Genomic DNA, 26,037 nt, shown 5'->3' with positions numbered 1-26,037 from the left:
TTTTTTTTATGTCATAGTTCCCTTTAAATGTGGCTCTTAATGCACATTACATTAGACAGGAGGAACTGCAGTAAGATAAGGCTGCTAATTTTAAATCTCCCAGTGCTAAGCAAAGATTGAGGTGACAGTTTGATGAAGAATTGAGATCAAATGTTGTTCCACAGCAAAGATTAAGGGCAAATACTTCTGTGCTGGAGATAATTTTAGAAAGAACTGTTTTTCTCTAAGGTGTCACCATCTTTGTCTTGTGGAGAACAGCAAAGGGAGGACAAACAATAGCACCAAGAGTAAATTACAGTTATTCAGTATATTGTTTTGAAGTCATTTGTAGAAAATGAATGTTGTTTTATTCTCTTTACAGGTGCAGAATGAGTTTATTTTAGCAACAGAGAGAGACTCATTCGTAGAACAGGTACGAGAGATTATTGAGAAAGCAGATGAAATGCTAAGTGAGGATGCAAGTGTGGAGCCAGAAGGGGATCAGGGTTTGGAGAGCATGCAGACAAAAGATGATGGCTTCTTTCCAGGGTCACAGGTATGTAAAGGACAGATTGCCTTAGCTTTTTGTATTTTCCATTTTGGGTGACGTGGCTTTGTGAGTAGAGCTAGTTAAAAATAGAAACTTTCTTTCGTGAGTGATTCAGAGATTAATGCTGAAATGAAAACATAAGCAGAGAAGGCTTCATGTCAGTGAGTGCCTAAAATTCACTTAGAAAGCTAAGTAACAGAACTCTTACTTTTGATGTGCTGGAGGCTTCTGAAGCTGCTGAATCTCCTAATAGTCCACTAAACAGACAAGTCTTAAATGCTGAGGCTTCTTGGATTTGAGATTATTTTGAAGTAGGACATTAAAATCCCCAACCCTGTGCTGCTTATTAAACACTGAGACCCTGGACTCAGGCCCTCTACCCTCTGAAATACTAAGAGATTAGATAGCTCAGTTAGGAAACATAGGTTTTGAAACTGATTGCTGGGAATAAGATGGGGTGACGTTTCCTGAATCTCTGTCTTTATTACACCCAGAACTAGTTCAAAATGTCTTTTTGTCTGTGGAATGTTTAAGGAAATCAGTTGGACTGCCTGTTAACAAGCAAGTGTTTAGATCAGTTTGTTTCACTGATGGTCTCTAAGCTGAGCAGCTCTAAAACCACTGTAGCTGACACTTATCTGGGCAGAATTCCTCTAGTTTGGTGATGGTGCTTGGGTCCAAGGTACTGCTTCTCTTAAATGCCCACGTTTCAGTCAGCTAGCATTTTAAGAACTATCTTGTGGGTTTCTGTTTCAGAATAGAAGTTTAAACTTTATCTTACTTTACAGAAATTAGAGTTCAAACAGCCTGATCCTACATCTTCCATGCCACAAAGAATAGGTAAGTCTTTTGTGATTATTTTTTTTTTCCCAACAGTTACCTTTTTCTGTTTCAGCGGATGGGTGCAGCCAAGTTTTTATTTTGTATGATGGAGTGCACATTCCATATTGCAGGTGATGTATTTAGTTACTGTCAGTGTCACTAAACTTCTGACTTCTTTCTATTTAGGGGTCCCTTCTAGCTCCTTTACCCAGGTTGTCCATTCTGCGGGAAGACGGTTTATTGTCAGCCCTGTCCCTGAGAGTCGGTTAAAAGAACAGGGCTTTTTCACCTCTGCTGTTTCTGGAGGAAGCGAAACTTCAGATATGGGTAAGTTATCTAAACTCTTAAAAACTGATGGCTAAGACATGCTCATCAAAACTGAAGTTAACTAGGTAAACTGTTCCTAAAGACCTCTTGAAGTACTTGGGGAAGTAAGGAACTGTCTGTGCTGGTGAGGAGTGATCACAGTTTAGGTCATATTGTGCTGGATTCTTAGCAAAAAAATTGTGATGGGTTTTCTGCAAGACTCTGAAACCCTAAAATCTGGATTTGTGTGGTTTATTTTTTTTGGTTTTGTTGTTGTTGTTTTGCTAAGAGGTAAATGTGGTCTTAGTTTAGTCACAGACAATAATACTGTAATGAGCTTTTCCAAGTGGACTGATAATTTTCTGTTCTTCCAGTTGCTGCATCTCCAGTGCATGGTCCCGGAATGAATCTCTCCCACTCGGCATCATCGCTGAGCTTGCAGCAAGCTTTCTCTGAGATGGGGTATGCTCAGATGACAGAAGGACCTAGTACAGCTCCTCCAGTGTTCAATCAAACAGTACCACCATTTCCACCTGCACTTTCTACCATGGCGGGCAGTGGTGCAGCTCCTGCATCTGTCGCTGCTTCTTCAATATCTGTTTCCTCCAGCACTGGCGTTTCTCTTCCAGAATCTGTTACTTTGCCTTCAGAAAATGCAGCTGTTGGAGCTGCACCAAGCACAAGTGTGCCAAGCTCTGTTTCTCCACCTCCAGCCTCACAATCTGGACAGCAATCGACTGGTGTCACTTCCAGTGTGAGCGCCCCTGCTTCTTTCTCCTTATCTACCACATCGCAGCCTGCTCAAACAGTAACTGGAGACATTGCCCCCAGTATCAGCACACCGTTGTCCTTGGCACTGCCATCTACCCAGGTTCCTGGTGTCACTGGTCTTGGTGTCGTCACACCGGCTGTGACATCTCAGTCTACTCCTCAGATTGTCAGTAGTATGGCGGCACCACAGACATCCGTTGCCCCGTCTCTGCCTCAGAACGTGGCTTTGCAGCTGCCTCAACTTAGTAGCAGTGGCTCTGTGTGCAGTCTGGCAGAAACAACAGTTGTAAGTGCTCCACAGTCACTCCCCGAGAGTGGGCTGTCTCTGGGTACATCGCATCCCTGCAGTGCAGCTGGCTTGTCCCTTCCGATCTCTGCACCTTTGTCATCCTCAGTAGCATCCAGCATAAGTGGTTCAGCTGCTCAGCCAGTGATACATCCCTTACTTGTCCCATCAGGAATTACATCAACACCTGTCCTACCCCAGATTTCAAGTGCAACACCCATGTTGCCCCAGGTTCCCTTGCCTGGTGTCTTGCCACAACCAGTCACTAACTTGCCCGCCGTTCAGCAGACGTTGATACACAGCCAGCCTCAACCAGCACCGTTACCCAACCAGCCTCACGTTCACTGTCTGGAGGCTGATGCTGACGCTCAGTCTAAAGCTCCTGGTATTGATGACATAAAGACCCTGGAAGAAAAGCTACGGTCTCTCTTCAGTGAGCATGGTAATGTGGGAACAGTGCATCCATCAGTATCTCTGGAGACATCGCTGGTGATGGAAACGACCGTTGTTCCTGGGATACCAACCACTGCTGTTGCACCAACTAAACCCCTGACATCCATTAGCACTTCTATACCTCCAAGCAGTTTGCCTCTTGGACCAACTGGCTTGCCAGTGCTGACTCCAGTTGCCACTCCTGGGCAGGTGATCACCCCAGTGAGCTACATTTCGGCATCGAGCAGCATTGCAACAGCAGCAGTGAAACCAGGGACCTCTCCTTCCAAGCCCCCTCTTAGCAGGGTACCGGTAAGAAACGCAGTGTTTGTGTGAATGTTCAGCTGCTGTAGGAAACTGCCTTCTTGAGCAGAATCTTCATTATAAGGCAAAATGTTTTTTCAGGCAGAGGTGGCTTCATTTATTGTAGTACTGAAAGTTTTATGTTCTGGTGGTTTTCATGTGTCCCAAGAGGTGTTTTATTTTGTCCTAGTCAGAAAAAATAAAAGAAATCCAGTTCTGTAATGTGCTTCTGAGAGAGGTTTCTGATGTCACTGGTAGTTTTTCCTAGTCCTAAACTACAAACAGTAAATCAACTATGATTTGGTTTTTGTGTTTATTTTTTTTCTTGATGTTGCTCTTTCAAATAGAATTTGCTAGACTTGCTTTAAATAGCTTTTTATCTTGTACATAATGACTAGAATGAGATGAGGTGGTTGTATAATTCACAAAGTGGTCAGGATAGTTTAACTTTGCTTCCTGTCATTAGCCTGCTCCTTGCAGGCAAGGGTAAACCTGACTGAATTTTTTTGAAGTCTTATGCTGCTTATGTGGTGCCTGGATACTGTTTTCCTTTCAAATATTAGATTTGTGAAAGTAGAATTTTGAGAAGTTTAAAAGATATCTGAAACCAAACTCTTTGTTTGAATTGTACTCGACAAGCAAACACTTTTTCATAAAGAGACAGTAATGACTTTAACAATTTGAGAGGTGTCATGGATGTTGTTACCTCCTTGCTAGCCAGATATATCAATATGTGAAATTAAACTACTTATTTTCTTTTTAATATTGGGAGACAACCCACTTCAGTATTTTAAACTGTTGGTAGCCCATTCCTTAAATGGTGAAGTAGCTCTTAAATGAAAATAGATTGAAGAAACTTTCAGGTATTTAACAAACCTAAACCTTTAGTACTCACTTCTTTTTGTTTCTGTAATGATTTTTTCCACTCACCAACCCTTGGTGTTGGTCATCTTTAGCTGGCCTTGCTGTTAACCAATTTCAGGCTATTCAAACTGAGCTAATGCTCCCAATATCTCCGTTCATCAGCAGTCTTTCCCATGTACTCTTTGTATTCAAAGTAGAAAATTTCTGCTGTCAAGTAGTAGGGAATATGTGCCAAGGAAGTTGGTAAGGAAGTCTAGACATGAAGGCATTCATTAATAGTTAAATGAAATTGAGAATTAAAAAAGAAAGATGAGAAAATAATAGAAATAATAGAAATAATAATAGAATAATAGAAAGTGGTATCCCTTCAGGAGGAGTTGCTAATTGCAAACCTGTAGTTACAAAGGCTTGGGTTTAAATGTAATAAATGTGGGAGAGTTTTTGATTGTCCCTTTTAGAAAACCTACCTCCTCTTAGAAGATTTTACTTATAAATTAGTTTTTCCTTTTTTCAAAGCTTACTTTTAGTTTCTGTGTTGTTACTGAGTTTTAAGGACTTGCTTTAGTTTTCAGGAGTTTGCTAAGCTCTCTGTATTTTATTCTCTTTGTGGCCAAGCTGTTAATCTGGACAGTTTAAAAGTGTTTCAGCTTGTCTTACAAATGCATTTGAAGTACGTTTTGCTTCTTATTTATAAACTAAATGATCAAGTTACCACAGCTTAAAAATTCATTATGCCTCAGAACAGGTAATATCCTCATGTATGTTCCTAGTGCGCAAAAAAAGTTGAGCTAATGCAACTTGGCCTAGTTCCTGCTGAAACATTTTTGGGAGGATCTGTAACTCTGGGATGTTCCTTCACCCATGGTAACACTGCAAGCTGGAACTGGTTCTGCTACTTGAGGCCTGGGGTAGACTTTGGGCCAGTTACCCATATCCATCAGTCCCTGTCACACAAGGGCAGGGAGATGCCCAGTGCTGTAACTCACCCTCAGAGTCATGGTCAAACTTCAATCAAGATGACAGCTGGGGATAAGAATTGCGCATTATGTAATGGGTCACTTAATTCCTAGAACTTCCCACTTCCCTAACAATGGAAATGACTAACTGGAATGTACTATCTGACCTGGTGGGGAGGCTTTGATGCCTTCTTCTAACCTTTCCAGTCTCTCTAACCTCTTTTACGTAACTGGATGACTTCTCCCTACCCGGATGCATGGCCTGGTCATCTTCTGTGGGTCATCAACACACTTTAGTTCAAAAAGTAGTGATGGATCAAAAGATGGTGTGAGAACTCTATAAATCTGTTTCTCAGCAAGTGGAGACATCCTCAGGCACTGACAGTTCCTGTTTCCAAGTCATGTTGCTTGGAACAATGTGCCAGAAGCATGTAGCTTGCAGTTTCTAATGGAAAGTTAACATAGATCTGTTGTGAGGAGACTGGGTGCCTTCTTGCACCATTTATAAATTAAGCTCCTTGAAAACTTAATTGCTTTTTGGAAGAATTATTTTAGCATTTCTTGCAGACTTGAAAGTAATATCCCAAAGATACTGAGTTCCTGGACACAGCAGCTTGTTTAAACTGGAAACTGTGGCTGCTCAAAGATAGTCTGGATTATAACATAAAAGCAAAGCAAACAACTTCCCCCAACTTTGTTTCAAAAATCCCCAAAGACTGTCTGCTAACTCTGCCAGAAGGAAGTCTCTACAGAAAAAAAAATGTTAAGGCTTCTGTTGTATGACATGACTGACTGTAGCTTGGTATCTGATCCTTCTGTTGTTCCCTGTCTGATGGACGCGCGTTTCCTCTTCGTTATCCATAGGTGCTACCAGTAGGTTCTGAACTTCCGGCTGGCACTCCATCCAGTGAGCCGCTGCCACCTTTTCCAGGACCTTCACTAACTCAGGTGCTACACAGCTTGGCAGATTGTATCTGCTGCTTTTCCTGTCGAAGAGCATGTTGCAATTAAACTCTCCGTTGCATGTTATTAATGTCCTTGTTTTTCTTTTCTTTGGACTGAGTAACCCCTTTTGTGTAACTGTAGCAGCAGCCAGAGTCACTTCAGCACTGGGTATGAGCAGCCTGGTCTAGTGGGAGGTGTCCCTGCCCACGGCAGGGAGTTGGAACTAGATGATCTTGGAGGTCCCTTCCAACCCAAACCACTCTGTGATTCTATGTAATTTTCCCTTCAGGGTGCTGTACCCAGTGCCTGAAGTACAGGAACAATTAATCAGGCTCAGCGTTTTTTAGTGTGTAAACCTGAACTTCAAAGGTGTTTAAAAAAAAAAGCAAACAATACAGGTGAGTGTGTACATAAAACTTGAACCTGTTTTCTCCTTGAAAAAAGTATAATAGCAAAATAATATGGCATGCTATATATTGCAATTAAATGTTAATGAAAGTGAAAAATTGCTAGGTTTGTAAATTCCTAAATTCCTCATGGGCTCTTGGTTTTTTTTTTTTTTGGTTGTTTTGTTTTTGTTTTTGTTTTGGTGGTTTTTACTCCGCTGTGATTTCACTAGGCTTTCAGATTCACAAAAGGTATTTGAAGCTCCTGATCATATATGTAAGTTGAAATGTAACAGTGGCTTCCCGGGCACAAATTTTGTCCTTGTGTACAATAGTTAGCTTGGATATTTTGGATGTAAATGGTGGTGCCAAGCAATAGAACGAGAGGCAATGGCAGAAACTGATGCAGAGGAAGTTCGACCTGAATGTGAGGAAGAACTTTACTGTGCAGGTGACCAAGCACTGGAACAGATTGCTCAGAGAGTTTGTGGAGTCTCCTTCACTGGGTATTCCAGAACCTTCTGGACACAATCCTGTGCTCTGGGACAGCCCTGCTTGAGCAGGGAGGTGGGACCAGATGACCCACTGTGGTCCCTTCCAACCTGACCCATTCTGTGACACTGTGCGGTTTGCACAACTAAGGCAGATGATGTCTGAAGTTGGAAGGTAAAAAAGACTCATTCAACTGAATTCTTTCCCAGAAGTAACTAATTATTACAGCTTGATCTTAGAGCCATAGGCCCTATTCCTACCCTGTGAGTAATCAAGAAATGGGTATCTTCTTTCTCAAACTGAGCAAGAAGCTGAATGAAGGTAGCTGAATGTCTTATGAGTTGTTAGGAAACAACACTTGTTCCCACCCCCCCCGACTTCTAGAGGCAGAAGCTGGTTTATGTCTTTCAGTCAGTTCTCTCTGAAGCATGGTTTTGCTGAAGGGGAAACTACAACAATTTGATGATAATTCTTACCTGAGTTCTTGCCATGAGCAGGTATCAAATGGATCAGGAGGCAGATGGTTTAAATCAGTCATACTAAGCTCATAGTCCTTTTGGTGCTTGAAACTCAGTATATTAGTAATGTTTTCCCCCAAACTCAAAAGCACTTGTAGCCACTTCTGTGACTCAAGCCACTGTGCCTCTGCAAAAGGCTTCTTCCTGTAAGTCAGAGGTATTTCTGGCAGGAATTGTGGCATGGAAGAGGCACAAATATAGATTCTTTGCTTCTTGTCCTTTGCAAACAACTTGCCTAATTTCACTTCTCGTTTGAACTCTGAAGGCTTGTCTAAGAGTGAGACAAAATTGGAGGAGACCAACTGGATCAAATCTAAGTGACTGCTAAGAGCATTTGCTGCTATCATGTAATACTATCTGGAAAATTACTGGCTTGTCTTAAAGTAGATAGGTTTGCCTTCCGTGCTGCTTCTGTCCATAGGTCATTACACAACTTATTTTCCTTTCCTTAGTACCAGACTCATAATTTGCAGGCAAAGTACACGTCATCTTAAGACCAGTTTTGAACAGTTTGTTCCATAGTCTTAAATACCTGTTCTATTTATTCCTTAATTGCTTTTTAAAGTGCATTTAGATTAATTTTTGAAGCTTCATTTTGGTACCCTTGTTCCGCAAGGAAATCTTTGTTTCCTGATCATTCTGATAGCTCTTTGTTTACTTGAAGTAAATATCTTCTTGTGAGCATAAGTGATGAGAATTATGTAGTATTTCAGGTGAAATGGCCTCTTTATTTTACAGTACTGAATTAAATTAGGTCCCTTGTCACTAAGCATTTGGATTTCTGAATGGAGTTCTAGAAGTCTGCAGCTTTTGCCTTTTTTTTTTTTTAATGGAATTGATACTGGTTTATTGTTCTTGGGGTTTTTGGTTGTGCTTGGAAATCCACAAGTCAGGAAGAAAGTCATCCTGGCAACCTGTTGAAAGCATTTTTATGCTATTGTGTATCTCTGACTTTCAGTTTCTTGAAAGTGGAAAATAACATTCTTATTTTGCCGTGAGAGCTCAGCTTCAGTTCTAAAAACAGATACAGACTTTTTTCTTCATATAAAAGACTTGGAAAGATTAATAATACTAAAGTTTGGATGGAACTTTCTAATCCATGGGGTCAGAATTGCAACTTAGTGATATCTGCCAACACTTTCTTCTTTCATATGTATGCTAAGGGTATGGCCCTAATTTAATAGTTTTGAGTGAATTTGAACTTTTTTTAATCTTTAAGATATGTTTAGTTAATTCTTCTCCTCCCCTCACCAATTCAATTGACCAAGTTGGAAAAACATGTTGGATGCCAACTGAAACAGCTGGAATCTAAGTAATAAGCATATTTGAGAGAGATTCTGCCCCTCTTCTGTCCTCCTCTTCAAGCCAATCCACCCAGATAGCCTCTCTGAGGGAACTTGTGGTTTTGTTTTGGGGTTTTTTATTTGTTTTGTTTGTTTTGGTTTGTTTTTAGGGTTTTTGTTTGGGTTTTTTGTTGATTGGTTTTGGATGTTTTTGGGGGGGGTTGTTTTGTTTATTATTGGAAATTACAGTTAATTTTTCTGTTTTTTTTTTTCAAACAAATATGTTTTTTAAGTTGCTTCCAGTCTCACTGTGTTATACATGTTAAATATAAAAGTGTAGGAAAGGAAATGTGATAAAAATATGGAAGCTGCACTGACTGATTTAAGTTTAAGTATTAAATATGGCTGTTTCTCAAAGGTGATGTATTTTTCCTAAGCTGGGACAGCTTTTTACTCTTTTCTTTCTCAGTCCCAGCAGCCACTGGAAGATCTGGATGCTCAGCTGAGAAGAACTCTTAGTCCAGAGACCGTTCCAGTGACATCTGCTCCTGCCTGTGTACGTTTGCAATGTTGGCACTTTAGTAGTCTCCAAAAACCTCTGTTTTCTCAAGGTCGTGCTCTTAGGTCACTGCCTTTAATATCACTACACCAGTAGTTAGACTTTTAAAAATAAAAATGAGAAGTCATCTTCCCGTCTGTGGGACTGAGTCAACCAGAAGAGGAAAAATCTGTATGTTGCAATAGATTATGTAATTTCCTGAGGCTGTTTTTTGGTATTAGTTCTTATTCCAGCTTTTCTGGTGATGTCATCCCTGTCACCAAGCTAGAAGGGGAGGCAACTGTGGAATAAGGGGAAAGAGCACTAAACCAGCATTATGTGATATGTCAGTCTTAATTTGGGAGGGGTGTTTTAAGTGTGGATCTGAGACTTTCAAAGACCATGATAATGAACTTTGATACTAGACGAAGACAATGATTGCAATTGTGATCTCCAAGTGGCTACTTATGCATTCCTTCTGCACAGCCAAAGGGGATTTTCTGCTCACAGCCTCAGGGATTGTAAGGCCTCTAAAATCTCTTGCTGATGTTTCTTGCTTTGGAGGTTAAAAACTCTTGCATTTGTCTTTTCATGGGTCATACTTTATCCCTGTTGGAAAGGAAAGATGATGTAGTATGCAGTATGTTGGATTTGTTGGAATTCCATCAAACCATTGATTATTTTAATTTAATTTTATTTATTTGCCCCCCTTGAACCTGTAGTCTGTGCCCTCAGTAGCGTCTACGACGGTTACCGGGCTGGTGTCCACAGCAGCACAGTCTCTGAAGGATGGTAAGACAGCTGTGATTATTTTAGATGGTTCCTCAGCATGGAGATATAATCCAAAGTTGAACAGACTAGCAACTAGGAAGGTTGTAGCCTTTTTTAGTAAGTCATGCAGTGGCAGTTATTTAAGAGGATTCCATTAGTTTTTAGTGACCAGATCGAAAGTTTCTCCTGTAGGTCAGGAGAGTGGGATGATACCTATGTATTGTAGTAATTCATTTAGAATTCAAAGCTGTCCAAAATGCTAAATTAAGAATCCCTACTATGCTGCTAAGGTACAACTTCAGAACTTGATGGAACTGTTTTCTGTCATCTGTGATGTTCCTGGCAACAACAGTAAGGCTTCTCATGTAGTGTCATCACGCTGTGTTCTATAAGTAGGGTACCTCTCCCTAACCTGGGAGTGTTTCCTTTTTGTTCAAATAGAGAAATGAGGATTAAAATACTAAAAATTTAAGACAGTAGGAAAATCAAACTTCTTTCTGGATGCTCTAGAACAACTGCAAGTTGTCTGGATGATCAATCCCTTTCAAATCTGAATGAATTCAGTTGCTGGGCCGGAATCCAAACACTTGCAAAATAGTCTGAGACTTTCCTGTCAGTATTCACCTAATTGTTTTAGTTTTTGAAATCTTCCATTTTTAAAAGAAGCTGTTAATATGGTGCTGAAATTATTTCTTGAGCTATCTGACAAACACTATTTAACATGCATGTGCCTCTGAAGTTCAGTGACAAACCTTCAGAAGCTAATAAAACCATATGATAAAATAAAATATGCCATTTTGGGATGTTGCTAGTGTGCTCTACTGTAGAATTCATTAGTCTGCTATAAAATGAGTTGGATATTGTCTATTAAAGTTCAGAAGGTACAAGTAAACAATCTGGGAAGTTGGTTAATAAACAGAGCAAGCTGTCCAATAGAACTGATTTAAAGATAGAATATTATTTCTCAGCTTTGTAACCTTATGCTGCCAGTGCAGAGCAACAAAACTAGGAGCTGACACCTAAGAATCCAGCTCTGAAAGCTTCAGATAGACTGCTTTAAGCAAATGTGGTTTATAGCATTTCTTCAACTTACTGCTTTTCTATTACTAAATTGTCCCCCGTGTTTGTGATATTTAGGTAGTCACTGTGGATTTGAATTAAAATAAGCTATTTCTTGCATAAATTTCAGTTATTTTTTAAATTACTTGTCTATTTTCACATCCCTGTTTGAAATCAGCGTGGGTTTTTTTGCTGTTACCTAAAAGTACACTTTCATCAAATATACTGAGCAGGGAACCTTTAGAAAAATACTTCAACTTAACATTAATAATTAACTTTTTAATATTCATATAATGCTGTGAATCCAAAGGCCTGTTAGGAGTTAATGGGTGGTTGAGTTAAAAAGAAATTGGAGTTCAAATAATTTGTTACTTGTTTTCCTGTTAATCCCATTCTCCTTTTCCTTAGCTGCAGCATCAGGTGATGGAGACAGCAGTGCTGTGGCTACCACAGCAGGAGCCAGTGTTCTGAAGATGGGACGGTTTCAGGTAGGAGATGTTCCAGCTCACTTGGTTGTTGATCCAGGATCTTTGAGCAGTTCCTGTGTCATGCCAGCTCGGTGCTCCTCATGCTGGACTTCGCTGTCGGGAGAGAATGTCCATGTAGAGCTTGTGAATGCCACGTTTTGGGCAGATGATGTTTTCAGTCAGGACAGAGATTGCATTAGTCTGTGCAGGTCTGGAATTGTAAATACAGTGCTTTATCATGGCAGACCTTGGTCTTTAATGTTAGTTACTCTTTCACAAACAGTTTCACTGTATTATGTCCTGCTGGTGAAGGAAGCCCCATCTGAATCTGTTGCGTGTCCTGGAGTTAATCCTCCAGAATGCTCCAAAGTACTGTTTTCTGTGGCAATGTGCTGCCTGCAGGGAAGCAGTAGCTTGCTTTGTGGCATACCAAGGAAATGAGTTATCTTCCCCTCTCAGATGCATCTTACTATTAAAGGAAATATTAAGGAAAAACCAAGAAACTCTGCATGTTTGCATTTCTATTCTAGGTATCTGTGGCAGTGGATGATGCGCTAAAAGAGGGTGAAAAACCTGAAACTAAGCCAGTGCAATTTGAAACCACCTCCAGTGATTCTTCATGTCTCTCTGGCAGTAGCCCAGAGAGTACACTGGTCAAGCAGGCTGGCAGTCGGAAAAGCGGGGCTGTTGCTGGTGCTTCCTTGGATGTGGTAGATGGCATTCCTCAGGCAGATCCTGAGCTGCAATTACCGGTAGATGCTGGTCAGGCTACGAAGGTCGGGCGCTTTCAGGTGACAACAACAAATCAAGTGGGGCGCTTCTCCGTGTCAAAGACTCAGGATGAGGTTAGCTGTGCAGAGAAAGAGCCAATGACTCTTCCTCTCTCTGGGGGCTTGGAACAAGTTGCTTCTTCAGCTGCAGCTCCGAAGAAAGAGTTGGAGTTGAGGCAGTCCCCACACATGAATGGTCCTTCCTCTGATCCGGAGGCTGCCTTCCTAAGTGGGATGGCTAAGGATTTGGATGATGGCTCAGGGAGCCCAGACTCTCTCCAGCACCTGGGATCAAAGATCAGCCTCCCTGTTCAGAGCCTTAGCAACTCATTCAATTCTTCCTACATGAGCAGTGACAACGAGTCAGATATTGAAGATGAAGACTTGAAATTGGAACTCCGTCGGTTACGGGAGAAGTAAGGCTTTTTTTGTTTGTGTGGTCATGTATGAAATAGGAATTTCACCTGTACTTTCCTTTTCGCAAGAACAAAAAGAGACTTCTTTGAAAGGCTCAACCTTTGCCAAGTGTCAGGAGTCCTTGTCAGTGTTTATGTGGGAAGTAGGATTCTATAGTGGGAAAGCAGTACACAATTACAATAAAAAAGGAATATATGTATTTTCTGTACTTAATTTGCTAACATGTGACCTTGTTGTATGTAGATTGACAGCTGCCCTGTGGATAAGACTGCAGATGTAAGGAAGATTTGTCGTATCACCGATATTTAGTAGTTAGTGGGAATAATGGAGTCTTGTTTGAAAATAACACATAACAGTCTCTGCATTTCTAGTATGCATTTCTGGCATTTCTAATGGTTCTCTATTTCCTAAAGAAACCTTGTGGGCTTAGAAAAAAAATTTGAAAGTCAAGCAATGTGACTACAAATTTATTTATACTTGAAGTTGAACTTTTTTTTTTAGGGCAGCTGGCAGTTTTAAATCCTATGTATGCAACTGCTCTGAAACAAAATGTAAGGTAATACCAGTGTAGAAATCTCCAAGGCCACGTGCCTCAGAAAATGAGTAATCTAGCTATTCCTGTAACATTTCAATGCTTTTTATGTACTTCTGTTTATCCTAGTTTTATGATTACAGTGTTGGGAACTTTGTGTTGGAATTCTAGCCAGGGCTAGAGCACACTGGAAAATGGCAAGTGTTCTGCCATGTGTGTTTAGTGACTATTTGTGGAAAAGATTTATTTCCTCCTTTCTTAATTGTTTATGAGAGCTTGACCAAAGAGGCATATCAGGCCTGACTGGAGGGGAGGAATTGTGTGCATTTTGTAAGTCACACTCTTTTGTAACTTGTTAGGCACCTTAAAGAGATCCAGGAGCTACAGAGTCGCCAGAAGCAGGAGATTGAGTCACTGTATATGAAATTGGGAAAGGCCCCACCTGCAGTAATTATTCCCCCAGCTGCACCCCTTTCAGGAAGAAGGAGACGACCTACTAAAGGAAAAAGCAGCAAGTCCAGTCGTAGCAGCTCCCAGGGACACAAAAGCCCTCAGCTATCAGGTAAGACTTTCTTCAATTTTTTTAGTACATAAAACAGAGAAGATACCATCTCTCACTCTCAGATCTTTGTTTGTCTCCCTGTCTTTTCTTTTGAGAGGGTCTGTGTGTGTACTGGTTCCTCCCTGGATTTCTTTATCATTTTTGGAATTACTTTTGCTACTTGGTAGTCTTGCTTGTGACTTTTCAGTCCACTGAAAGATACGGTTACATGATTCTATAAAACCAGGTTTTAAGTTGTGGTTTGTATTTTTTTTTTTTTTTATAGATTAGTCATTGGGCTCTGACTAAGAAGAAAAGTGTACATTTACAGTATGAGAGGAAAACTTTGTTAGTTAAAGATAAACTGTTTTTGTTCCCTCCTGAAACTGATTTTACAGAATGGGGCTGGTGTCTTCAGTCATCTGCAGAGACTTTTTTTTTCTTTTTTAGTATCTCTTAAGCATGGTGTTACTAGTGTCCTTTCACTATAGAAACTTAGTCACAGCTGAGGGATGTTAAAGTAGTGATTTCTTTTTTTTTTAATGGAGTTGCAGCATTATTGTGCTTACAAATTGAGAATTGGCAAGGCTTCCTTTCTGACTAAAACCATTTTTATAATAAACAGAACTGAGAAAATAGTTCTGTTTACTGATTAAATGACATGGATGACAGATGCTTGCTGGGTAATGGGAGATGTTTCTCAAATCCTGTGGCATGAGCAAACAGTATTGGAGGGTCAGCACTGTGAACAGAAATATTTATTACTGCTTCTTGCATATTTACTTTGGTAATTCTGTGTCATGCTGCAATTTCTGTGTCCAGTCTCCCTGACTGCTCACTTGTGTAGTGTTATATTATATGGAACTCTGTGTGAGCACATGACAGTGAACTAGCACAGAGTTGTCCTGAAAACTGAAGCATTTTTTTGATCTTATAGCTTTCTCAGAAATGGGAGTAGTTTTCTCCCCCTGCCTCTCCCTGTCTTGCCCGAATTGTCATGCTTGACCAAAAGATGATACACATTTTTTCTATTAGTAACTGTTCCAGTTAAACTCTCCTCTGGTTTTTTTTTTCCCCCCTGTCCCTTGGGAACAATGACAGAAGCTTCAAAAATGACGCAGGGAAACCAAAACTTTTTGTCTTCCTTTTTTCCTCTAGGCAATCTGTCAGCTCAAAGTGCACCCTCAGTCTTGCCTCCTCAGCAGACCCTTCATCCTCCTGGTAGTGTGCCAGAGATTGGGCAGAACCATTTGTTACAGCCCCTCAAACCTTCACCTTCTAGTGAAAATCTCTACTCTGCCTTCACCAGTGATGGTGCCCTGTCGGTACCGAGCCTTTCGGCACCGGGCCAAGGTAAGACTCTAAATGGAATTAGTGCAATTAGCAATGGAGATGAGCGATCTACTTCGGGACTCTTGATTTTTAGCATATGGTGTAAAGCAGTTTTGGAGTCCCCAGCCTAAGTGTGGAGGCCGACAAGGCTGGTTTTTGCAGCTACGTTTGTCGCTGCTCACACAGGTGAAGTGTGAGGTGGTTGAAGTAATGAGTGGCCCTGTCTGCTGTAATGAGAGCACCAGGGACAACACAAAACAGTGCCGTGGGATGGTGCCAGATGATGCTCTGCTGACCTGGGGGAAAGGTATTGCCTGAGGGGAAGAGGAGACAGGTTGGAAATGAGAAGTTAGATGAAGGAAGGGGCAGAGCAGGTTTGATATTAACAGATAACTGAAACAGTAGGAAATTTCTGAAGAAAGTTTCAGAAGGCTCAGAGTCCTTCTAGACTTCCAAACTGCTTTGTCTGTTTCTGGCATTTGAATTTTTAACAGTAAAAGGTAAAAAAAGGCTCATGTTCTTCAATTGTGAGATAAAAAATTATCTTGGAAGGAAGAGTCAGTGTAGGAGGATGAAATGGTGGGAATAGTTACTCAGGTTACTCAGATTGTGGATTGCTTGTTATTAGTACATTATCAAATAATTTCTCAGGCACAGCTCTGACTTATTTGGTAGGAAGGGCTTTTTTTGCTTGCCAGTCATTAAGGGTATGACTCCTTTATTTCTCTGAACTTAGCTGTTCCAGATTTTTTCCCTCTTGCACATCTTTCTGAAAAGCTTTGCTTTAGACTGATTGAATACATCAGTTCTAATGTGTGTTTTTGCTGAAACTGGAGAAGTACAGGCAGAAAATGGAAACAGACTTTATGGAAGAATTTTGTGTAAAGGTTTTTTTTAAAGAACTGTTTCCAGTGTTTTGGAGCTACTTCAATCATCTCCCTGTATCTAGAGTTGTGCAAGTACCATTTTGTAATTGGATACTTCTGCCAGGATTTGGCTTTCCTATAGATTGCAACGTTATTGTTGGGTTATGGACTGGAGAGTAACACTGCAAACTTGGCTTAATGTCTGGAGGTGTTGGAGGGAGTCTCTTCACTCCGTATGTTGTCTGTGTACTCTTTGGTCTGCATTTTGAGACTTATTCTTGTGTGTCATGTTAATGCATTTCACCCTTCCAACTTCAAGTTGCTAACATCTTGTAGTGGTGTTCTGTCTCTTCTCCTCTCCTTTCTCTGTTCTTCCCGTTCTTGTTTTCTCACAGGCTGCGCGAAGTTTAACTGTGCATCTGAGAGAGTGACGTTCAAGCCTGGTGGCAGGAGGACCCGATTTCTGAGTACGCCCTGCTTGGCTCTTTGTGTGTAACACCTTTAATCCTTCCTTGTCTGTTTTTTTTTTTTTTTGTTTTGTCTTTCTGGTTTCTGTTTCTGCTGCTTGGATCTCTTTCATGCAGCCCATTCTTATCCGCCACCTTGTATTCCCTCCCATACCATGGCTCAGCTGAGCTGCTCTTAGCACGTCTTTAGAAGTTTGGGTTCTCGTGTTAGGTATTCTCTGTTAAACTCCTGATCACAAGCACTCATTTTCTCTAAACCTTTAGTGGAAACTTTCAGGATAGGTCAGTGAAGTGACACTGAAGCTGGGGAGAGGTAGAGAGGTGCAGGTACATGAACATTTTCTTTTGGCCTGTCTCAGTAATTTATCTTCAGCATATGTTAGGTGACAGGAGACTTGTAGGGGAGGTAATCTTTGTACTGGAAGAGTGAGGAAGATTCATTTTCCAAATTATTCCTCTGCTGGACACTGCAGTAACTGGTGGGGGGAATGTTTTGCCCTCCTCCAGCAGTGTGCCCGCAGTGCAAGGTGGATGAGCTTCTGCATGGCCTCGTCACCAGTGCTGATGACAGTGCAGAGCATTGATGCCACCTGTAGGCTGTTAGTAGTGACTTCTTATGATCATCATCAGATGGATAACTAAAGCTGGAAGCATTGAGGGTTTAAAAAAAAATTAGAGGATATTTCCAGGCAAACTCGAACGAACCTCACCTACTAATGGGCACAGGTTTAGAAGTTTTTACTGGGAATTGGACATATATTGAATGTGCAACAAATAGCAGTAAAAGTGGGTAAAAAAACATATGTTTAAGTAGATATCTCCGGACATTCCGTCTCATGAGTTACCTTGCAGCTCTTTTCAGAATCCTTTAATTTGTACTTATGTTAGGCCAGACTTGAAAGAGAGCCTCAAACTTCTGATGTGGCTGAAATAACATCAGCTTGAGCTGCTGATATGATGCTTTTTATTGGGAGTGCTGCAACATCTCCAATGCAGCTTCTGCAGTCTGGACCCTTTAAATGCCCGACATTTGTTTCCCACCCTCTGGAATGACTTGATATGAGAAAGCTTTAAGTGCTGTGAAGATCTTCAGTTGCTGTGCTGCATGGCAGTACCACACATCTGCGTCATCTGTCTTGCTATGGTCGGCAGTGGCACAGCTGAGCCAGGGCTGTGTGTGGCATCTGGGCCTGGCCTTCTGCAGAGACAGCTGCAATGCTTCCATCCTCTTGAGAAAGGGAGGGGAAACTTCTTAGCTGTTCAGTTTTCCAATGATAATTCTATCCCGCTTCATTGGATTTGGGATATAAGCGCCAATGCTTTTTAATTTTTCAAATTGAGCAGCTTTAAATATTTTTGCTTGGTATATTAACATGCAGATGTGCACTGACATCTGCAATGTCAAAATTTATGGTTTCTTTCTTGGAAGAAGTTAAATTCTTACCAAAGCTAACTTCTAAAAATTATCTGTAGTCTGGCTTGTCCTCTTTTTGGGTTGGGAATATAAAGAACAGCCAGAATATATCAGAGTATAATTTACTTACAAGGCCTTGACTGCAAATTTACTGTCACTTAGCTAGAATAGTACTTTGGCATATGTATCTCCTACTTTTGGGACTAGTGCTAAGGGAAACAGATTCCTGTTGAAAAGAGTGTTGTGGCTGTCCTGTAAAAAGCAGGTCATACTTGGCATGGCACAGCTTGGCCTGGCACTTGGCTTACTGCAGGTTGCTTGTTTCCTGCAGTCTTGTCCTTGAAATGCTGTTGCAGACTGCTGTGGAGAGTGACAACTGGAGAAGATGCTGGTTTAGAATCAATGGTCTTGAGGAAACAGTGCAGTGATTGATGCTTTTAACTGTGCAGCTGGAGAAACAGAGTGGTACAGCTTGGCAGGGAGCATCTGAACCGTTTTCACAGATCTGAGAACATAGGGTGACAGACTAAAAACACTTGACCTATCAAATAAATCTTTCTTATGTTGCTGGTCAAACTTTGATAGTTGTAAAATGCTTCCTATGTCCTGACAAAAATGGAAGATGTAATTGCTTCTCCTTTCCTGATAAGAACCAGTTATGACCTTAATGTCTCCTGACATTCTTCATTGTAGTTTGTGAATGATGAAAAATAAATATAGGAGGCTGGGCCTCTTTTCTTTCTGAAAGTACAACTGATTAAACCATCAGACCAGTCTTTGGGTTTGTCCTAGAATGTCCCAGTAGTGACTGCAAGAGCCCTGCTGTGCTGTGTTCTCTGTTTCTCACCAAGCTTTTTGTAATGCTTCCTGATACTAAACGTTTCTCACTGTTTCTCTTATCTTTAACAAATTACTCTCTCTTTGTGCTTCAGGGAAGATGGTGAAAAAAGTCTGTCCTTGCAACCAGCTCTGTAGTAATTATCTTATTTCTGTTATCTCCGATTGCTGACTGTAAAGCTATTCATCAGCTTTTCCTGGTCACTGAAGCCTTATGTCCCTGACTCTGTCTCCAGCACAGCATCTGTCTGTCTGTGTTATGCCCTCTAATGTGTACTCTGTCATTAGTACATTGAACAGTCAGGCTGCTGCTCTTGCAGCCTGGTGGAGGCAGGCAGAGCCTCACCTTCACCGGGGAGCTCATGGATAACGAGAGCTGCTTGAGTGTCAGGGTCAGTTGCTTGCTTTGTTTGGGATTTAATGGGGCTTGTCACCTCAGTGATGGATCCAATTGCAGACACTCCAACATTTCAAAAGCATAAGGGAGTAGAGATCTCTAGTGTGACTCCCAAAGCAAGAGATGTTTAGAAAAGCCTGTGTGTGCTCATGTCACTTAAGACTGTTTTGAAGGTGTCTTTTGACTGGTGGTTTATGGGAGGGGAAATAAAAGGGCCGAATGAAGGCATTACAGGTAGTGGGCTGAAGAGAGAGGGACCTGTTTCACTTGAGATCCTTCATGTCAGAGCAGAACTGGGGACGGCTGCTGTGACCAAGCAGGAATGTGGGGGGTTGTTTCCATTGAATGCTACAAATTGAAGCACTTCCTTTTCAGACTCTTCTGGATGGCAGTTTCTGCAGGCAGTGACTGTGTCAGAGTTAAAATGGGAAATTCCTGAGAAGTCATTTTTTAAATTGACAATACATGAGAACTTTAGTAATTGTGTAGCTCAGCCATGATGTTGTAGCCTGGTATGTCTGTGACCTGAGATGGGAGCTCCCTAACAAAATCACTTTTGCAGACAAAGCTCTCTCAGCCTCCCACCTTTCTCACACTGAACCAATCCGTTTCTTTTGAAAGCACTTAAACTTTCCAAACTGATCTCTCATATCTTCAGCTGAACACACTGTAGCATGTGCTTTGATTAATTCTCTCCCGTGACCTGAGGAAGCTCTCCAGTGTAGGTCCAGGATCCAGTATACTTAGTGATTAAAGTGGAAATGTGAAATATCAAAAGCAGATGCTGGCCATCGTGAGGAGGATGAGAGCAAGTGTGTCAATCCCTGCATGAACCCTCATGGTGGAATGTGATGATTACTGGGTTTGGCAGTGTTCCCCCTCCCCCAAGTACTTTCTTGCTTTTGCCTCATTTGTCTTTAATTTCACCTTTCACATCATTGCTCTTATTAAATAATTGCGTTCAGAGCCCTTTCCACATGATGCATGCTTAAGGTTCTTGCTACGTCACTGCAGACTTCCCTTGCACTGTACAGTGTGTTCCTGCTGTTCTTTATCAGTGCTGCAGCCACACTCCCTGCTCAGGGAACCTTACTCTTCCCTTTTTGTGTGTACTGTTGCATGCCTGCTCCTAACAACTGCTGCCCCACCTGTGGGCACCCAGACTGGGAGCCACTTCCATGCTTGAGCTGGGACTGGTGGGACGGATACATATCCTCCTCAGCACTATTAGAGGCAGTAACACTTCGTTTATTTGTCCTGCATAGTGAGTACGTCACCTTCCTAATTCACTCCTCGATACGAAACATTCCTGCAGGGGTTTGGAACCAGTTCTTCCTTTGATACAGTGGTTGCAAGGAATGTGGCTGATAGCCAGGGAAGGGAGCTGTCAGGCAAGAGACAGCGGTGCCGTCATTTGGCCTTTGCAGTAGAGACGTGATGTTCGTTGCTGGCATTTCTGGTGCTCCACTTTTGTATCAGTCTTCCTCTCAGAAATGCCTGCCATAAACTCAGGTTTTCATGGATTTCCTAGTTGCAGTCTCCAAAGGGAGCAAGTAGAAATGCTTGAGGATCTTTGGGAACCAAGTAGATGAGGATGTGTGCTTGCAAGCAGTGCTGGCTTCAGCACTGCTGATGCTGATTTTGCTGTTGGGTGGACCCTAGTGGTTAACCAGCACTTCCACATCTGTAAATGAAGATGCTTTGCAATATTGCTGGGAATTTGGGGTTCTGGGTAATACACAATTTCTTTGATTCCTGTTACGAGGCCTGCTTTCGAAAAAAAAACCAAAATTTCGGTGCGGTCTGTTTATGAGGAGCATAGTGAGGCTATCCAAAACAAAGCTTCTAGGTTGCTTTGTTTTTTCCCCACAGGATAACGTTCAGCAAGCTTTCCAGCAGAACCAAAACCTGGTATTTATTTGAAGGGGTTTTGTGTTCTTGCAGTGAATAGAAAAACTTGTCCAAGCTTATCTAAGGATCTACTCTCACTCCTGCCTTCTTTAAGCTGTATTAGTTGTTTGCATCTGAAGTGCTTATTCTTCTGACATAGGAAATCTGAGCATAATGACAAAAAAATGCTTTCAGAGGCAAAAAGCAAAATTTAATGCAGTGCAGACTTCTCCTGCTGATCCTGGCTGTTTGGTGGATGAAGACAGCCCCATCTGGTTATCCTCAAGAACATAAGTATGGCAGCTATTGGAAACAACAGTTTCTTCTTACTCTTTTTTTTTTCTATGTGTAAACTGGGTGAATTTTTCTCTTCATTTTACAAAGTGGAGATAATTTGCTACAGAGCAGCTGGCAATGCTGATTTTACTACTCTTTATTCAGCATCCAGCATTGTCCCCCAAGGTGGAATTGACCTGTGCCAGTAGTGGTTGCTATAATTAAAAGGTTTAGGGTGAGAGAGTGATGTGCCTCATGTACTGTCATTCAGTGCTGAAATCTAATGTCCTTTTTCTTCTACAAAGACCTGTAGGCTGCTACCATTCCCCTCTTAGGATGACCACTTGCAGCACTTCTTGCAAAGTAAACTTATCTATGAAATACTCTTAATCTGAGAAAATGCCTGTAGGAGTCCTTGTAGTTCCCATTTCAGTGTGTCCTGGAATCGAAACTTAGAATTAATCTGCATGGCATTTTAACTGGCTCTCTATTGGTGTTCCATTACCACAGTTATTTCACTCACAAGAGGGAGATGATCTTGAACCTCAGTATTGATTCCTGGTTTTTGCATTCATAGGGACCAGCAGCACTAACACAGTCGGGGCTGTGGTGAACAGCCAAGCGCCCCAGACTCAGCCCACTGCTATCGCCTCGAGCCGGAAAGGGACTTTCACAGATGACCTGCACAAGCTGGTCGATAACTGGGCCCGGGATGCCATGAACCTGTCTGGCAAGAAAGTTGGCAAAGGGCATAGTAGTTATGAGGTAAGATGTGATCCGTGAGCGTTTATGGTGGGAGGCTGTGGGGTTGTTGCTGTCATGCCATGGTGTCAAACACAGCTGGAGCACAGCTGCTGTGCAGCTGGGACAAGTGCTCTGGGAAGCTGTGAGCTGGGCTCTTTCTGTGCCTGCTCTGGAAGGGAAGGGGGTTACTGGAGAGGAGGGGACCATGGCTTGTCCTTGTAAACACCCACTGGGAACGACCTGTGGACCATGGGGCGGACTGGTGGCTTTTAAGCACAGTTACATAACTTCTCTCGGCGGTTGGGTTTTCTTTCAGGCCCCTGGAATGGCAAGAAAATTCTCGGCACCAGGTCAGCTCTGTATCTCTATGACATCTTCCCTGGGTGCTACGCCCATCCCTGCAGCATCAGCTACCTCTTTAGGTCCCTTCACAAAGCCTATATGCCCTCCGCAGCCGTACGGTTATCCAGCAGCGTCTTTCCCCGCTCCGTGGAGCGGGGCGGGCGGTCCAGCACAGCCGCCGCTCGGCCAGTTCCAGCCCGTAGGTGCCGCCTCTTTGCAAAGCTTCAACATCAGCAGTTTGCAGAAGTCGGTCAGCAACCCCCCTGGCTCCAACCTGCGGACCACTTAGCTCTGCTCGGAGACCGCGCTGGCGAGACCTCAAGACAGGACGTCAGGAGGGAGATGGGGCCCTGTATCAACTACTAGTGCTGCAATGAACTGGTAGCTTGCCAGACTGGAAATGAATTTTATCTTTTCCAACCGTTGCTGTCAACTCTCTGTAAAGGGGGTTTCCCCACACACTTGGAAGGGGGAGGAGGATGATCAGCATCCTTGTGATGGGACAGTGCTTTTCACCGAGGGGGTCTTGCTCTTGTGTGGAACGAGAGCTGTGAAGAGGAGTCATGGGGTCAGTTAATACAGTCTTGCTGTAAATTTTCTCTCTGGTTTGAAGCTGAATCCACATTTGTTGAGGTGGGAGAGCTGAACCCTAGCATGAGGCTTTAGCATGCTTCTCGCCTCTCCCCGAAGAACCAAGATCAGGAAAAAAGCTGTCCAAATTCCCCTCCTCTCCCTCTCCCCGGTCAATCGTATCTGGCTCTGAAAAGATGGGGCACACAAATGGACTTGCAGTGCAGCCCGTGCTTGATAGGTCATTACTGCTTTAAGTAAGATATTAACAGCTTTGACTGCAGCATTAGAGCAATTTAAATTGTTTAAAAAAAAAAAATTTAAAAGTTCCCTGCGGACATGTACTTACCATCAGTTTTGATGTGGAAACACTGTGATATATAAATGTTGTTGGACAACAGTAGTTTAAAAATGAGTGGAATATAGAGGGTTAAAAAAGTTAAAAAGAAAAAATGGGAAAAAAAGCTAGCTATATCCTTATACTTATTGGAGACACTTTAACTTTTTCCTTTGTATTTTCATTGTATTAGATAAATAAATGTGAATGTAAAATTGTATAAATTAATGTACTTGAATACTTGTCTGTTCTCCCAGTATGCTTGCTGGATATTTTAGTGCCTTGGACTTCTATTGCTTCTGCAGTTTAGCGTCGTCTTCCCAGCAGGCCCCAGGTGGGCAGAGGGCAGGTTGAGTGAGGGGTGGCTTTGTTTGTACCCAGTGCCCGGGACGCTCCAGGTCCTGGTGCCGCTCGGAGCAGGGGTGTGGAGGGGGAAGTCATTGAGGCCACGGGTTGGAACAACCTTCTGTGTGTGTGGGAAGCTTGTCCAGGCGGGCAGATCTGAAGTTGCTGGTGTGACAGGGGCCAGGTGGGGGAGGGACAGAGGATTGCGGGTGAAGCTAAAACGAGACTAACCAATATTGTCTGTGGAGGCAGGAGGTCTGGATCAGAAGTGGAGAGAGGATGGGGAGAACGTGTATCCTTGGGGAAGGCCCAACTTAAGATGGAGTTTGACTCCACCTGCGAAGTGGTAAAGATGTTTGGTTAGGATGTGGATTGAGGGAGAGGTGCCATTGCTCGTTGGCATGGGCTTGTCTGCTGGGATTGCTTTTCTTACTTTTTTTTTTTTTTTTTTTTTTTTTTTTTTTTTTTTTTTTTTTTTTTTTTTTTTTTTTGTGTAAAATTCATTTAAGCCAGGAACAGACTGTCCTGGTGCAACGTCCATTGCCGGCAATGGATGTACTTGAAACAGCCGGCATCAAGAAGTTTCTTCTGTGTGTCTTGGAGGATTTACAATTTTGTTCACTCTTAACAAATTTCAAGCTGGTACCAGGATTGTCACTATCTGTCACCTCTTAGTACCTGTACTGTATCTTCTGCTTTGGTCATTCTCCCTTTTCATATTTAAGAAATACTGGTTTCCTCTTCAAAGTCAAAATAATACCAGCCAGTATTTATGTAGTGCTGCAGAAAGCTGTGAGAGATCAGAGTTTTGCTTCCAAGTGCTTGGAGCAGCTCTCCGGTTTCCTGGAGGCTGGTGCCTCGCAGGGTTGCTACTTGCCCACATTGTTTTCTCGGAGTGCTGTTCCACCCCAGAGCCTTATTAGGGAGCTTTTGTGTCTGTGGATGTTCTCACTTTTACAAAGAAATGTGCGAGGTCCGTTCCATTCCTGTCGCTGTTTCACAGCAGTTTTGGCAGCAGGGCCAGGCTGGAGGAGCCGCTCTGAGCCCTGAGCGATTGGTTCTGTGTAGCAGGTGCAGGCTGGAGCTGCAGGGGGACAGAGAGGAGGCTCAAGGGGTGTGTTGGAAGGGGGCAGAGCAGGGTCCCGGTGGCTGAGGCGGAGCAGGAACGCCTGCTGCCATCTGCAGGGATGCAGAGGAGCTTCTTGGGCACGGCCACTGGAAATGGGAGTGGTGACAAACCTGAGGCAGTAATGAGACAAGGGGAATATTCATGGCAGAGGAACTGTCAGCGGGATGCGGCACGTGGTTATTTAAATTTGATCTAATAATTTTTGAGGTCGTTTTTTCACTTAATGTTATGCAAGAACTGGTTTCATTTACCATTGATTTTTTTTTTATTTTTTTTCCTCCCTCCCTCTCTTCCTGTGGATGAATAACTGAAGTCTAGAGGAATAAACTAATGCTACTGAACTGTTAAATTATTTTGTTTAATATTACACTTTGAGTATCTTTTTCCACATAAAATCTGTTTCTGAATTACAAGTGTTTTCTTTACATTATTTAACAATGTACACTGTAAAAAATAAAAATAAAAAAAAATAAAATTAATTGAAACTTTGGGCTTCCCTGACCGTAGTTAGTCGTGTGTTTTGCACTAAACCCAGGCACTGCGCTTCTCCTACGGCTGCGCCCTGTGCTCCAGTTTGTCACCTTTGTAGGCTATTGAATGAAGCCACTCAAATAAATCAAGCCTGCCTTTGTTGAACTGTGGGATTTCTTGTTGAACGGCAGGTTCCAGCCCTTCCATCCTCTTCCTGCAGTGATGGAACTGTTACCCAGTTTGTCAGTTTTATCACAGAAACCAGTTTAATGAGACCCTTGGCTTCTGTGATGGTTTGGACCTGGCTCCCTGCCAAATGCCCGAAAGCTAGGACAGCAGCCCCCTTCCCCCTTCCTTTCTTCCCTTAGGTTAAAGGAGAAAGAAACTATAAAAATTAAAGAACCCACAGTCAAGCTGCTTATATAAAAATATATCTATATTTACGCAAATTACAGTTATATACAGTTAAGATGCTATATACACCGTAAAAAGGGGGTCCACCCCCCGCAGGGATAGGGAAAGGGAAAAAGGGGACAAAAGGGAACAAAAGGGACACCGAACAGGTATACTAGATTAAACTATACTAATAACTAACAAAACAGATCTCACCACGTCCCTTAGAACAGCAAGAT

The 26,037-nt window shown here is 42.2% G+C and overlaps 1 protein-coding gene across 11 annotated transcripts in view; it reads left to right on the top strand.

Annotated features, from left to right (window-relative positions):
- Positions 1-25,430, top strand: part of WNK1 (WNK lysine deficient protein kinase 1) — a 103,910-nt gene extending 78,480 nt beyond the window's left edge. For 3 of the 11 annotated variants that reach the window (XM_027905990.1, XM_027906065.1, XM_027906073.1), the window contains 15 exons: positions 362-535; positions 1,318-1,369; positions 1,538-1,678; positions 2,032-3,458; positions 6,134-6,217; positions 9,363-9,449; positions 10,154-10,223; positions 11,670-11,749; positions 12,259-12,914; positions 13,807-14,009; positions 15,147-15,341; positions 16,582-16,674; positions 19,000-19,041; positions 22,045-22,232; positions 22,528-25,430. In XM_027905990.1, the coding sequence (XP_027761791.1) occupies positions 362-535; positions 1,318-1,369; positions 1,538-1,678; positions 2,032-3,458; positions 6,134-6,217; positions 9,363-9,449; positions 10,154-10,223; positions 11,670-11,749; positions 12,259-12,914; positions 13,807-14,009; positions 15,147-15,341; positions 16,582-16,674; positions 19,000-19,041; positions 22,045-22,232; positions 22,528-22,842 (3,807 nt within the window). In that variant the 3' untranslated portion in view covers positions 22,843-25,430. The remainder of the gene's footprint in view (positions 1-361; positions 536-1,317; positions 1,370-1,537; positions 1,679-2,031; positions 3,459-6,133; positions 6,218-9,362; positions 9,450-10,153; positions 10,224-11,669; positions 11,750-12,258; positions 12,915-13,806; positions 14,010-15,146; positions 15,342-16,581; positions 16,675-18,999; positions 19,042-22,044; positions 22,233-22,527) is intronic. The other 8 variants (XM_027906014.1, XM_027905997.1, XM_027906006.1 and 5 more) reach the window with 8 other exon arrangements.
- The last annotated feature ends 607 nt before the right edge of the window (positions 25,431-26,037 follow it).

Source organism: Empidonax traillii, unplaced genomic scaffold, assembly GCF_003031625.1.
Source record: "Empidonax traillii isolate 1590-97213 ecotype Southwest subspecies unplaced genomic scaffold, ASM303162v1 scaffold25:size3598162, whole genome shotgun sequence".
Classification (NCBI taxonomy): domain Eukaryota; kingdom Metazoa; phylum Chordata; class Aves; order Passeriformes; family Tyrannidae; genus Empidonax; species Empidonax traillii.
The sequence above is the reverse complement of the archived record's forward strand: the minus strand, read 5'-3'. Positions and strand labels throughout refer to the sequence as shown.